Below are 15,392 nucleotides of genomic sequence, written 5' to 3'. Positions count from 1 at the left end.
ACTGTTGCTTTTTGTCTTTTGATGTTGCATTTTTGACAGGAAGAAAAATAGGACCAGTATTCTCTGTTTCATGACTTTAAATATTTATATCCTCAAATTTCTATTTTTATTTAGTTTTAGTAATCTACTCCCATTTTCTTCTGGTTTTAATCTTCTGTTATCTACATTTTTATTCTCGTTAATAATCTTGTTGCATTATGTTCACTTGTGAGTCCACCACAGCATGTTGAACTGCACCAACAACTGCTTTATAAATAAGTTAATAGCGATGGGTGTCAATAATTTGCAGAGGCAGGAAATGTTTAGGTGAAACTAATTAGTGCAGTTTATGTGGCGCTCAGTTCAGCTGAATTAAACAGGTGAGATTTTCCTCTCTCTCATCCAGACATCATGGCAGCAGCCAAATGAGATCAAGCCCACATTTCCTTCAGATTGAAGGAGAGCGTTTGGATGCATTTCAACAGCAAATCAAGGGGCAAGATGCAACCGTGTTGGCAGACACAGTCGATTAACTCGCACAGACAGGGAGGGATGTGATCAGCGTCTCTCTGGCTCTGCTAAAGAAGCAGAAGCTATGGAGAGACTGCACAGCACGGATCCCTGTAAGGACTCCCAGTCTGAGAGGCGCGGTGGAGCTCAGACAGCTGGATGTCCCGAGACGGCGACAAAAGACGGGAGGTTATAAGTAGCAGATGTGACATTACACACATTACATAGACACACACACACACACACACATGTAGACCATGAAGCTGATGACATATCAGGGTCAAAGGAATTTGTCACTCTGTAATCGGTTATGTAGTAAAACACTGACTGCTCTTGTCTTTGTTCTGCCTCCTTGTCTCCTTGACGTCCTTTCACATCTACTCTGGATGTTTCACCACCGTGTGTCTGTGGTGCAAACACTCGAAACAAAGTCAGTAAATAACAAACAGCCCACACGCTACTTGAAAAACCACACGACAAGGCTTTCAGGATCAAATTTTGGAAACAATTAGCACATCATTTGTCTCAGTGTGTGCTCTGTGTATTCCAGGTGAGCTTTTATTCAACTGCAAAGCAGAGAGCTCACATCCTATTAGTGCCACAACGCACTAAGTGTGTGCAGCGTTCTTTATTCAAACACTCCACATATGTCAGAGTGGACGGGGTGGTGGAAGTTTGACGTTTGGCAGTGAGTGGGCATCCGCTCCGGCAGTCCATGCCCAGAATAACCCTCACAAACACATGCAAAACACACACACACACACACACACTGCTGAGCATCAGAATCAAACTTAAAACAAACCATCAGGAGGCCCCGTCACATCCACTCAGCACTGAGTTACAGACAGACAGGCCTGTTTATAAACACACACACACACACACACATGCATTAAGTTCTGAACATGTGCACACATACAGTATAGAGTAGACAAATGCCTATGGCTGGAGGTAATTACTCTTTGGGCACCAGCCTGCAGCCACACACACACACACACACTGCTATAGTGATAAACAGAAGAGTGAACAAACAATGCACATGTATTGGAACGGAGACAAACAGCAATTTACAGCAGAATCTCCCTTTAACCAGCTAAAGTTTAAAGTTAAACTCCGTGATTAATGCGCTGCAGTTAAATCCCCCTGTTTAAACTACCTGGTGATGTGCATTTAAAGGCCTACCACGTTTCAATTGCAAACCAATTATTCGCAAATACTTATTAATTAGCCCGTGGATTCGCAAATCAGCAGCATTCGAGCGAGCCTGAAGGCGCAAAATGATCGGAAAGCCAAATTGCAGCTGGTCATCAAACTTCCGCATTAATGGAAACCTGAAGCCCGTGCTAAATTGGATTTGAGTCTCGTTTCCGCCAAGCGTGAGTATTGTGCCTAATAAGAGGAAACATATGTGCCAAACATTCCTGAACGGGACAAATGCAGATTTGTATTGGATTAAGATTCATAAAACAACCTAAAGGAGCTTCCTATTGTGTTTAGCAGAGCCAGCCGAGGCCTGCACACCCGTCATCACTCCACTGACATCCCATAATCCCATGACGAAGATTTATGAGCTGACTGCTGAAGACAACATGGAAAAATAATCTCTCAAAGTTAAGTGGAAGGAAACTGCGCGGGCTATTTCTATCAGTATTCTCCTGGTCTTTTATTTCAATAAGAGGCAGCAGCAGCAGCAGCAGCAGCAGCAGCAGGCCTGAGTGCGCGCACAGAGAAACGCTGCAGTTTATTTCTGTTGCACGTTCACTTCTTTTTGGGGATGCACTTTGTTACAGTATTGAAAGGAAAGGACAAGTAAGAGAAGGATAAACATAAATCCAGGCCGCGGTCCTGAAACGGGTTATGATGACAGAGAACATGTGATTCCGGTTGGTCATAGTTCTCCATTTCCCGGCTGTTGTCGGAGATTTCCATCACCAACCAAACCAACCGTGCCGTAAACACAGCCCTCATTTGTTTTCTCCTCAGAGCAATTATATCGTGTGATTAAAAAACATTTTAAATAGAGCCTCGATGACTTTTATTTGTGTAAAGCGGATCTATTTCATGTCGAGCAGTAATGTAATAATCCCGAGCTGTCATTACGGACCAGTTTCTCCCTGTGCGCCAAACTCCATCTGATCTCCGCACTTATGAAAACCAGACTGGCGCACACCCTCACCGGGCACCGCAAAGGAGGAGGGGAGGGGTGGGGAGAAAAATCCCACTTCTGTACCGGAGGAACGGGAGACAAGAGAGCGCTTTAAGGAAAAGCCTCCAGATTAATATAGGAAATGTTAGCTTCAACAGAAATGCAGCGAGTTTCGTGGAGAGATACATTTTACCCAGATGGTCTGAATTAACAGACTTAAATATTTGTGCCTCGCCTCCCCTGTGGTGCCTTAAAATGTTCATTCTATTTATCTATCCTCTGTCTAAATGGAGTGGGGCAACATAGGAAACAGAAGAGAGAGAAAAAAGAGAGAAAACGACATTCGTAAAATTTAAATTAAGCACAATTGAGACTTGAATCCACTCTATTGAATTCCTTTTACTTAATATTTTGTGGCCTACTTATTTCACACTTTATCTGAGGGAATTAATTGGAACCACATTATAGTAAAAAGGAGATAAAACCTGCAAAAACCCAATTGCCCTACCCTGATGCAGGCCAGCTCATCCAAGAGTGTGCGCGGCGCGCGTAAAGATGCTGCTGCTGGTTGGCCTCCGAGACCAAACCAACACTGCAAAAAGTATCTGTTGTTCATAGAGTCTCATCGGTTTCTTTCAGTTTGTGGTAAAACTAGACATGTGTTGACTCGTTTCCTTTCAAATCAGCTTCATTCAATTGTGCCTTGAATTTGATGTTGACTTTGAAGTAATTTGTCTCAATTTACGATGTTTCAAACATTGACATGTTTAAAGAAAAAAAACGTGGGGGTTTTAAAAAGAAAAGTAATAATTTTACTGTTGTGGTAGAATATTTTGTTCTTCGTTTGAGGGGAATGGGATTGTAAAGTCGGAATAGGAGTGATGGATATTTTTTGCAGCGCAGTCGCAAGTGGAGGAATGCACGCTGCGCGCTCTTCCCTCCCTCTCTGTGACGAGCAGAGGGGGACCAAAGGAACAAGCTCTCTGTGAGACAGAGAGGAAAGGGGAGACACATAAACGGGTTAAGAGGAAGAGAGGGGGATATTGTGGTGAGGAAGAGAGGCGTGCCAATAATCAAGGATTTTGGATGAAGGTGTGCGCCTAGGAGAACACATGGGAACGCACCGGATCAATTACGCAGCGTCACGGAGCCGCGGTGAGAGAAGAGGGGCTCCCTGAGGTGCTGCTGCTCCTGCTGCCGTTGCTGCTGCTGCTGCTGCTGCCTGTTCCGTCCCGTCCTGTCCTGAATGAGCCAGGACACTGAGCCTTGCGCGGGACTGAGTCAAAGTTCAGACGGATATAGGGCTCGTAGGAAGACAGGATCTTTCGCCAAAATGCAGGGTTTGAGCTCCCGGGCTCACGCCTTTTCAGTGGAGGCGCTGGTGGGGAAACCCTGCAAGAGGATGAAAGTGTCTGAAGGACAAGAGTCAAGTTCAGCTGGAGACACCAGCGAGGATACGAGCATCTTCACTGGTGAGACAGAACGAAACTCAAGTTGGATTTTCAAAAAATAAAAAATAAAATGTCACCGCCTTTAGGCGACATTTTACGCACAAGATGGAACAACAAAGCGCACAACCACAGACCTATATTTTGTGTTTATTCTGGTTCTGTTTTATTTTATTTATTTCAAATTCAATGATTTAATTCACTTCTGTGTAAATATTCCCATGCCTTTGCTTTTTCATATAAACATTATTTTTGGTTAATATCTACAATGTCTTCTTAAATATAAATTTATATTCTTTAAAACTGCATCTTAATCATAAATGACTCGTGGGTTACACGTCTCATTTTCTCCACATCTCACTTCTGTTCTGTTCTTTTGCGCGTTTCAGGCCTGCGTGAGTTTCCGGCCAGACAGGTGAAGAAAGCAGGTTCAACAGAGTTGGGAGGGGAGGAGACCCTCTGTGACCCGCAGAAACAGACCGCCGGGTCAGGGCCCGAGGAGACTGAGCCAGACAACGGGGAGAACAAGCCGAAGGAGAAGGACTGCCGCCCGGACAGAGAGGTGCGAGTAGAGCTGCAGGGCTCCGAGCTGTGGAAGAGATTCTACGAGATCGGCACCGAGATGATTATCACTAAAGCTGGGAGGTAGGAGAGCTGCAAGAGAATCTGGTTTTAACCTGAACTAAAAACAGTCAACACACACTGCTAAATACATTCAAAGAACATTATACACATTTATATGTTCAGGACTTTACTTCACAGCTTCACAGTTCCAAATGAGACAACCCTGTTCCAGTTTGAATGATTGGCTCTATCCATTTACAGGCCGGTCACAGCCATAAAGTCGTTCTTTGGATTATTTATTTTATATTATGTATTGCATTGTATTGCAAAGTTCGGGGAAAAAAATAAAACTTAAAAAAGTGAGCTGTGGTCTGAAAATCAGAGCAGGCCTGAGACGCTGCAGCTCGGGCCTCACTGTGCAAACGGTTCTGACCTTTGAGTCTTTAATCTCTCGCTCATTTGCGATCCGTTGTGATTAAATGATAGTTTGCGCATTGAAGCACCAGATATAAATAATAAAATAGTCAGACCTTTACATAAACCGATGTGTGGTCACACAGGTGCCATTATCAGGTGAAGCTAATCACTAGTGAGTTTTAGAGGAAAACAAAAGGGCTGAAAAATGACTGAAAAGTTTGAATTTGAGAGCAGACGTGGGTGTGTTTTAGTTCTCTGTGAGAAATAGTTGTTGAAATATAATCCAGTGTAGGGTACATATTATGAAGTGAAATGTGATAGGTTTACTAAATGTTTATGTAAATTAATTGAAGAATGTAAAATGAGTTCATTTTGTCAGACTGAATTAGCAAGATGCTGCTGTTCCTCGAGACAAATAGATTTTAACAGAATAAAGCGAGATCATCAATTATTGGATATTCAGACTGCTTTGACTTTATTTGTGTTCTGGTGGGTAGCCATGCGCGTCCTCACTGTTTTTCTCTCCAGTTATGAGTTATTGGGACATAACTACTTGCTGAAATCTAGGTTCCGTTTATTCAATTACCCAGAACACGCGCTATAAATCTCGGCAGTGAAGATGCCCTCGCGGCCCCTCGAGGTCCATGAACTTTCCTCTGAACTTGGCCGCGACAGGCAGGAAAGTTTCTGCCTCCGGTTTTAGAGCCTGATCTCTTTCTGTCTCTTTTTATGATGTGAAATCCATGAGGGTGAACACACACTTATACACACTTTTGCGGAAGACAACAGGTTTAATTTTAAATTATTATGTATATTATTTTATTTCTTTCTACTCTCATCTCTTCTCAGGAGGATGTTTCCCTCGGTGCGCGTCAAAGTGCGCAATCTGGACCCGTGCCAGCAGTATTACATCGCAATGGACGTCATGCCTGTGGACTCTAAACGCTACAGGTGTGTGTGTGCGTGTGTTAAATTATTTCAACTCAGAATGCATGCATTTCTTTATTTACTCACATGCATAAAACTCCCCGCAGGTATGTGTACCACAGCTCGCAATGGATGGTGGCTGGAAACACGGACCACTCCTGCATCTCTCCACGGCTTTACGTGCACCCAGACTCGCCATGCGCAGGGGAGACGTGGATGCGTCAGGTGATCAGCTTTGACCGGGTCAAACTCACCAACAACGAGATGGACGATAAGGGACATGTAGGTAACACATCTGAGCATCTGCTTCCTATTTATCTGTCCAACAGACAGGGGGGGAAAAAAGCTGTGTATGCACTAGACCTAAACAGGTGAGAATCACAACAGTGCTGTGTGCTTCAACTGAGAATTCACATAAGAAAAGTTCATCACTTGGTGTGTGTCTCTGTGTGCACATGGCATAAAAGAGCAGCAGTCAGCCGCGGTCCTCCTTGGATTACTGTCATACACATCTTGAACCACGTTGGATGATTTTTCAGGATTGAAAACCTGCATGTCTTTTAGGGATAAAGGAAGTGGAAATCCTTCTCTGCTCCAGAACCTCCAGTAAAAAGTTCACTTTGTGACTGATGTGGTGACTGTGGGGGCTACACCAGGCTTTTGACTTGATCCCCCTGTTTATAAAACCACCACTGAATTCAGTTCGTGGTGTGTATGGAGGATTCATTATTCTGGTAGATGATGAGGGAATGTAGGAACAGTGTTCGTGCCTCAGAGCTGAGACTGAAACAGCTTCATAATCCATGATGTTGAAGCGGTCAGTTCATAAGCCTGTAACCAGCCTCTGTGGAGCTCCCTTTGGTTTTAAACTCTAATAAACACATGTTGATCGTCTGACCTCATGTGACACTAAGACATATTTTTTGTTCGCCAGGTAGCTTGGTGTATTTAAAAAATATATTTTGATTTCTTGCACACATACACAATACCTACATTAAATTACTTTTATTTGGCTTGGACCTTAAAGGGTAAAAGAGGAAACTCCAGATTAATAGACTTCCGAATGCCACAGAGGGCCAAATGGTCATTTTTAATTTACCGTTTTATTTTAGTGTTTTACTTCTTTATTTCAATTAGTTAAACAAATATATAAAGTGAGAATAAAAACAGCACAACACAAACATATATAATGAGAAATTAGTTTTACTCAGATGTTGTTTTATAGGCATTTTTGAATTATTAGTTTATATTAATAGTTTGTTACTTAATGCTAATGTGATTTATTGTCAGTAAATGACATTGGATGGTGTGTGTTAATTGAATTGTTTACTCACACATTTTAGTTCTAGTCGTAGTTTAAATGTATTATGTTATTTTGCAGTGTTTTATTTTGTCTCATTATGTCACATTGTGTGTAATTACTGTTGCAAATTATATTTAGTTATATTATCACTTTAACGACCTAGTTCAGTGGTGTAGATGCAGTTATTTCAATTATGAAATAATAATAGAGATTTAATACTTTCAGACACTTTATAAGAGTTTCCCGGCTCATGTTTATAAAATGATTAGGAATTTAAAGTCTTTAGCCGCTGTAAAAATCAGTTAGTTTATCTACAGTTTCATCAGTTAGGCCTAACTGCTAAATAGCCCGTCATTTAACCTTTTTAAGCGAAAATTTTCAGAAATGCATCTCAGCTGAGGGTTAGCTGTTTTTTTGTCTCATGTGGTGCAGCGGATATCTTTGTTTAGACAAAAGCAGGAAGCGGCTTTACTGCAGGCAACTGTGATGGATATTTTTCACAGCTGTCTGAGATTTTACAGGCCAAATAATTAACTGAAAATAAAAACGTCCCTCGGACTCATTGAATATGAAAGTAATAGCTGCGCGCCTGTAGATACACATGGCTGAAACTTTCAAATAAGAATCCCTCCTTCATCTCTTGATACAGATCATCCTGCAGTCGATGCATAAATACAAGCCACGTGTGCACATCATCCGTCACGACCCTCGGATGGACTTGTCCCAGATCCAGTCTCTGCCTGCTGAGGGAGTACACAGCTTCTCCTTTCCAGAAACAGAGTTCACCACAGTCACAGCCTATCAGAATCAACAGGTAACACTGAAACACGATCATCACATAAAAATTAAAATACTATGGTTAAAATACTACGTATGTGCACTGAGGATATTATCCAGTGGTCTAGATATGTACTCTTGTAGCTGAGATTGAGAGTATCAGAAAGTGTTTGATCTAATTGAGATTCTCCATCATTTAAGCAATCCAAAATATTCAAAAAGCAGATGTTCGGTCTTTGTCATCGCCGTAGTGATTGTTGTTATGATTCAGTCAACAGCTTAGGCCTCTTTGACCTCTCCTAAACAATGTTTTAATCCTCACATCACGAAGATGATGAGGCCCACTCTCCTGTGGTCTCAGACTGATCATAAATCGCAGTGTCCTGATTTTCAGCAGGGTCAGCTGCTCAGAGAGGGCGTGTGTGTTCCAGTGCAGGGGAGCTGACCCCAGTGTTGGCTACCATTCCTCCAGTAACAGAGCTGCCCATAGGGACTGCCAGCTCTTTTCATCGGGGCTCATTTTACGATCAGAGAATGTATTATTACAGAAACACAGTAACGAGCTGTGACTGGGCCGACTGCTGGAGTCCACAGCCCATTAAAGCACCAAATAAAACCGTACAACCCCAAAGCCCCTTCTCCGAGAACCCTGTTTGACATGGCCCGTCGCCCCGGGTGCTGCTGGGAGACGCAGTCCCTGAGGGAGAGTTTTTGCCACTCTCCATGCTATTGTAAAGCTGAGCTCATTGTTAGCTTAACACGTCAGCGCTTGACACCTCCACTCTAACTCCGTGTCTGTCCCTCTCTCCTGGGCAAGATCACAAAACTGAAGATCGACAGGAACCCGTTCGCCAAGGGCTTCAGAGATCCAGGAAGGAACAGGTACAGAAAAACTCACCAAGCAGCAACACTTAATCCAGCTCAGAGGGTACTCCAGTCAAGGGTCCTGCAGGGATTTAAGGTTCAACCACTGAAACTTGATGCCACATAAAACCTTCAAATGAAGTTGAACGGCGTAGTGCAGAATTTCACACCTCTCAGAACCAACATTTAAATACCTGGAATAACATTTTTTAGTGCTTTTACAGTATATGTTTATATATATATATGTGTGTGTGTGTGTGTGTGTGTGTGTGTGTGTTCAGAGGGGTATTGGATGGCTTACTGGAGTCGTATCCCTGGAGAAGCCCTCTCAGCTTGGACTTCAAGCCATTCACCATCCAACTCCAAGGTACTGTTGCTGCAGCTCTCATAAATTCTCCTATTTTCCTTTACACATATAAATACATATAAATCAGGTTTCTGACTTCTCCCTCAACAGGAAGCTCAGGGTCACCGACTACCAGCGTGAAGAGTCTCCTCCCTCTCACCTCATCCTCATCCCTTCACCCGTTCTCCGTGTCGGCGCTCTCCTGCCAGGATGTCGCGCTCCATAACCTTGCTCTCCCTCTCTACGGGAAGACCTCCATCACCTCGCCCAGCGCCTCCCCGCTGCTGTCCGGCAGCAGGACCTTCTCCTCTCTGGGAGCGGACAGACTGAGAGGCCTGAACCCGCTCTCCCCGCTCACAGACCTCCCGCTCCTCTCTGCCCTCCAGGGGAAGAAACTGCCCCACTGCAGGGATCCCTGTCTCCACGGGTCTCCGGGGAGCTCCCCCTGCCTCATCCACCCCCACAGCCCCCTCAGCCCTCAGGGGCCGTCTCTCCTCTCTCATCTGTCTGACACTGCGGGCCCTTACTGTCTTTACCGCTACAGCCTCCCCCTGAGCCCCCAGCTCGCAGCTATTTCCCGGCACGCCAAGCTCGCCGAAGACACCACAGACTGTTTGCTGCGCCAGTCTCCGTGGCACCCGACCACCAACCACTGCCTCTGACAGCTGGACCGCACTTGCAGGATCTGGCCCATTGAGTATAACAAGCCAAAGCTTATTGCAACAAAACAGAGAGGGGTCATTCACTTTGAGCAAGACTCAAAGGAGCAACAAACACAGAACTCTGGGGGGACGTTTCTATATTTAAAAACTCCTTTGTACACTGTGTTGGATTTACCAGCACAAAAACTGATCCAGAGCCAGACTGTGAGCAGGTCCTCTTCTCTTTGCACACTCAACTAGACCCAGAGAGACCAACATAGGAGTAAACAGAAATGTAGGCAGGCTGTAGATTTGTCTGTGTCTGTACGGTGCGGGGGAACCTCTTTGCTGCCTTAACTGCTTCACATGGTGTTACCAAAGAGCATCAGCAATAGGACCAGAGGTATGTAATATAACTGTTAATGAACATGACTGTTAAACTAACCATAAGTGCCCATTAAAGTATTTTTCATATTTCTTGTTCAAATCATACACTGGCATTCAAAATGTTTTTCTCCCTGGCATCCAGTCTTTATACAAAACGAAAGAGGAAACAACTTCTCCATGTTTTCTAGTTGTATCGACGTGACTGTAGGTACAGTGTATCTCAAAGTAAGCAGAAACACATGAGCAACAGGAAATTATTTCTAATGAGAAATGATACAGAAATCTGCTCTGCAATTATCAAGTGGTATTCACTGAGACAGAACAAAAGTGTGTTTTGTGTTTTTCGATCTCTAAACTCAGCTGAATCCCAGTGTCAGGCTTGGCTGCGCCTGACTAATAACATGAGCTCATCAGGTCTTTCTGTGATTTTAGGGGAAGAACAACAGCTGCCAGGATTCAGGCGGCCAGTTTCCATTCCTGTACTTTATTACCAATAATAGGACTAATCAGAGACGCATGGAGGTGAAACGGTTATTCTATAGAGGCCGTTATTAGCCACAGTCTGTAACAAGACTGGAACAAGGCTCCTTGCGGTGTAAAATGGACTAAAGCAGCCGTGTCATCATTATTGTAGTCACTGTTGTAATATTGTTCCAGGATCAACAGTAAATCAATACCGCTGTGTGAAGACTCGGCTCTTGGAGACATGTTGAAGGTTTTTCTGAAAAGTGGATTCTAGTGTGCCATGAGGAACAGAGAGCTGATGCCGAACGAAAACCTCTCGCTACTGCAGGCCAACATAACGCAGTGTTTTTCTGTCCATACCGAAGGGGGCACGCCCGTTCAGCCGCTGATGTGATAATTCCTGCCTTCAGCTCAGACTCAAAACCCAGGAACCATCCCTCCCTCCCTCCCTCCCTCCCTCCTCTTCTCTCTCTCCCTGAGCAGAGCTAGGAACAGCGGTTTAGGCAAAGCGGGGGAAATGGCCTGTTTCCCGACAAACGGTCATAACCAAACAGCAATTTACTTGTCATGGCCGAGCATGGCAGTGAACTAATACGTGCTGGACGTGGAAATAGCAGGAAGGAGTTAATTGAGGAACTCTGTGCAGGGGATGGCCCCTGTTTCAGCGAGCGGTCAGGTGCGCCATCAAACAGCCCAGCCTTTGTCTGCAGACAGGCATAATCTGTGCTGGTTATTTGATACGGTCTGTCATTTCCATGTTTGCCGATATAGGACAATCATTTTAAACTCTCTACTAATTCCTGATCTCTCCGTTAGACAAATTGCTTTCATACCAGGAGGGATGAACTTTGCACCTGCCGTTCTCCAGTAATGCAAACACACACGCTTGTAGCTGTAAATGAAACAGGGGACAAGATGTAAGCAGCACCTGCCATTAAAACTGCCAAATGACTATATTGCAAACAGTAAATTATGTCTTGGAAAATTTGCTTTTGATTAGAGTGTTTGTGTACACATGTGAACTTTGCTTATAATATAAATGGTGTCTGATGAAATGGTGAGTAACTTACAGCCACATTTTCAATAACAGGTAGCAGTAAGTAACACTTTGACAGAGAGGTTTTTCACTTTCTTGCAGAGGAACATGCATTCTAAATCAAATATAAAGCAAAAGCTAGCAACTCGGTAACTAATAAGCAGGACTTTAATGAGCTGCAGCAGGACGTGGCTCTGTTTGAAAGAAATGAAACCTCCAAAGTTTACCAAATAGCAGGATTTATATCTTATTTGTTTTTCTCAAAACCCTTACTCACACCCATTTTTATGGGCTAAGCTAAACAGCAGCTAGATAGCTTCATATTTAGCACAGAGATGACAGTGACATTAATCTTCTCTAACGCTGGACAAGGTTTTTATTATATGATCTGTTGTTCCTTATTCTTTCGTGTCTTTGTCCTCTCTCGTGTTAGGACTTATTTCATTCCAACGCTGGTTGGAAATGACTTTTGAGTTAACCTTTTACCAGCCTGTCAATGATTAACCACACTGTTCGTCCACCCGTGTTGTTAATTTGCTTGGTAAGGTGTCAACATAATCCTCTTGAAGGTGGTGGCTGAAATAACATGGAAACTGTGCTGATTCAACTTTGTAATAACACAGGGAGGGAAGTTTCTGGGCTGCTCCGGAGTGATTGACAGGTAGTAAAGGGAGGGAAATTTGACCCTGAAGTCATTTGTTTCCAATCATGTGAAATGGCATCCTGAAACAGGAGAGAAGCTCAGCAGAGAGTCAGGATGTGTAAATATACGCTGCCTTCATTAGATTAACACACACCACACATGCATACGTCAGTTATCTCCTAATAATAGCTGTCTTACACTTGCTCACAAGCACTGCGATGTATATACACTCACACACACACATACACACACCTTTTCCTATTCATCTTAATGCCCTCAAGCCCTGCTCGCATTTTGGCTGAGTCTCTCCTGAAGGTTTATACTGGACGCTATTTTCTCTGCAAACTCAATAAAAGCTGGTTATTTATCAGGTCAGATTATGGGACATGACTGAGCTCAGCTGTAAAGTTTAAAGTGAAACCAGCTGTGGCAGAAATTGAATTACACTGAGTGAGTAATGTGAAAAGCAAGGGCAGTTTAACAGTTATTAAGCGCTCTTCTAGTGCCCTATCAAGCAGATGTGTGCTGCACTATATTTTTGCCTCAATGAAAGTCCTCTCCTCTCCTCTCTGAACATCAGCACAACCTCTGTTGTGATCACCGTCTGATCATAGACGTGCTGACAGATGCAGGAGCTACCACATATTTGTATGTTGCCTTGTATATGCGTGTATTCATACTCCTTGCTGTATGTCCACATGTGTGTGCAGACAGGGGTCACTGGGGCTTTACACAGGCATTTGCTCCCTGACAGGCCCCTGTCTTACAGGAGCAGAGGTTAGATGAGTGTAGGACAAACAGCTTTAACATATGGTCTGGCACCTGGCCTGCGTGTCTTTGGTGTGTGTGTTTTGGGGTTTCCTCTAAGAGCTCTATCTGGGGCTAACACTCATGTCATTCATACGGGAAAGGTGTTAATGACCCAAACAGCTCTCGCACTTTCCTTCACACCTTACCTTTCCATTTTCACCTTTCCCCCCATATTTCTATGAAGAGAGCGCTCAATGACGCTGTGTGTTCATTACAGGTTTTTTTTCAATTGCTAACAAGCGTTGGTCAAAACTGAAGTCACATTTTCAAAATTCTTAATACAGCATGCAAAACACAATGTGGAGCAAACTGGGAATCACTTTTCATTGCTTTCACACAAAATGCATTGAATGACCATCACCAAAATTTGCAAACTCTTTTCTCAGTTACTAGTTCACCACCTGCAAAACACTGCACTGCACTGCGTATGTTCAAAACGGTTAAAAACACAATCAAGACATAAGATTAAAAAAACAAAGAACATTGTGCATTTCTGCTGCAGCCACATTGAAGTCTACACAATTTCATATAAAAATATTGACGATACGTAAAATGAAATATGACAAAATATTGAATATGAAATATACAACAACAAAAAACGACTGAGGAAGCAATGTGTTCGGGCAGCAGGCAACTGTCGATGTCCCAGGTCAGAGAGGCTGCTGAGGCTTAAAATCATGACCTCTGACACCAAGAACCAGCACCTAACTCATGGATCTAATTGGGCAGAGGTGAAACCAATTGTGTTTTGTATGTTTCCACATGTTTTGATCAACATCAGCAAACCAGTCAGTGACAGCAGAGTTATGTATACCCTACAATAACAAATGTTGTGTTTCTTGACCTCTGACCTCTCTGTACTGTCGGGTCCAACAAGACACATTTTCAATATTTTTTCATATTTCATTTTACGTATCATCAATACTTTGATATGAAATTGCGTAGACTTCAATGTGGCTGCAGCAGAAATGCACAATGTTCTTTGTTTTTTGTATCATTCTGTCTTGATTGTGTTCTGAACTGTTTTGAAGAAATTAGCATTTGAAAAATGTGCTGTAAAACTTCAGTGTTTTGCAGATGGTGAACTAGTAACTGAGAAAAGGGTTAACAAATTTTGGTGACTGTGGTCACTCAATGCATTTTGTGTGAAAGCAATGAAAACTGATTCACCGTTTGCTCCACATGGACTTGTGTTTTGCTGCTGTGTTGAGAGTTTTAAAAATGTGACTTTGGTTTCAATGCTTGCTAGCAATTGAAAAAAACTGTAACTGTGGGCATGTTTCTGCTTTGTGTAGTTAATACAAAGACAAAACACTGAAAAACTACTTTTCAAGTCAACAATACACCTATGGTATTGTACTATACACCAAAACAAATAACTGATTTATAAAAAAAAAATAAAAAATAAAATTTGATTTAAGATTAAAGTAGGCCACCCAAAAGTTGGAAGTATAGGTAAACATAAATCCCCTTCAACCAACTAAGATATGGAAAAACACTGACAGGGGGCTTTCAGCATGATGAGAAATTTTACTTTTCATCACCGTCCTGTGAACAACAGCTTTCCATGAGTGAAGACAACACACTGTGCAACAATGCATTTTTGGCTAACGTAGTGGGTTTTTAAATTGTTCAGCATATGAAGAGAGAATTTTCCAGTGCATCCAACGGATCAAATCACTCAGACTTCCTTAGAAATCAGGGACCATGCCACTTTGACACTTGAAACACATTTTATTGTGAATACGTATGCACTTCTGACGTGGTGTATTTCTGAATTGTAGCATTGATTGTTTAAGTTGACTAACAGTCAAAATATATCTTACCTTTTATTGAATGACTATAATTAATCTGCTACTTTGCTTTCCACTGCTTTGCAGATTTAAATTTTGAGCATGCATGCATTCATGAGCATATTTGATTTCTTCCCCTCTCTGGTCCATCAAAGAGGGGAAGGAATCAATGCGTGTGTGTGTGTGTGTGTGTGTGTGTGTGTGTGTGTGTGTGTGTGTGTGTGTGTGTGTGTGTGTGTGTGTGTGTGTGTGTGTGTGTGTGAGAGAGAGAGAATGAGAGAGAGAGAGAGCGAGAGAGAGAGAATAAGAAAGTTAGAGGGAGGCCCTCTCTGGCATTGG

General features: G+C 42.9%; 1 protein-coding gene across 1 annotated transcript; it reads left to right on the top strand.

The window, feature by feature from the left end:
- Window positions 1-3,609: 3,609 nt before the first annotated feature.
- Window positions 3,610-10,411, top strand: tbx22 (T-box transcription factor 22). The gene is made up of 8 exons (XM_085788421.1): window positions 3,610-4,104; window positions 4,470-4,725; window positions 5,911-6,012; window positions 6,096-6,270; window positions 7,941-8,105; window positions 8,886-8,950; window positions 9,214-9,299; window positions 9,390-10,411. The coding sequence occupies exons 1-8, from the start codon at window positions 3,879-3,881 to the stop codon at window positions 9,938-9,940; spliced, it is 1,626 nt and encodes a 541-aa protein (XP_085644547.1). The 5' UTR covers window positions 3,610-3,878; the 3' UTR covers window positions 9,941-10,411.
- The last annotated feature ends 4,981 nt before the right edge of the window (window positions 10,412-15,392 follow it).

The sequence above is a fragment of the Trachurus japonicus genome, chromosome 10, assembly GCF_045865225.1.
Source record: "Trachurus japonicus isolate A0001 chromosome 10, Traja_1.0".
Taxonomy (NCBI): domain Eukaryota; kingdom Metazoa; phylum Chordata; class Actinopteri; order Carangiformes; family Carangidae; genus Trachurus; species Trachurus japonicus.
The sequence above is the reverse complement of the archived record's forward strand: the minus strand, read 5'-3'. Positions and strand labels throughout refer to the sequence as shown.

Coding starts and splice junctions, on each gene's coding strand:
- tbx22 (XM_085788421.1), top strand. CDS start 3,879: ATGAGCCAGGACACTGAGCCTTGCGCGGGACTGAGTCAAAGTTCAGAC. Junction 6,271..7,940: donor AGATGGACGATAAGGGACAT/GTAGGTAACACA, acceptor CTCTTGATACAG/ATCATCCTGCAGTCGATGCA. Junction 9,300..9,389: donor ATTCACCATCCAACTCCAAG/GTACTGTTGCTG, acceptor CTCCCTCAACAG/GAAGCTCAGGGTCACCGACT.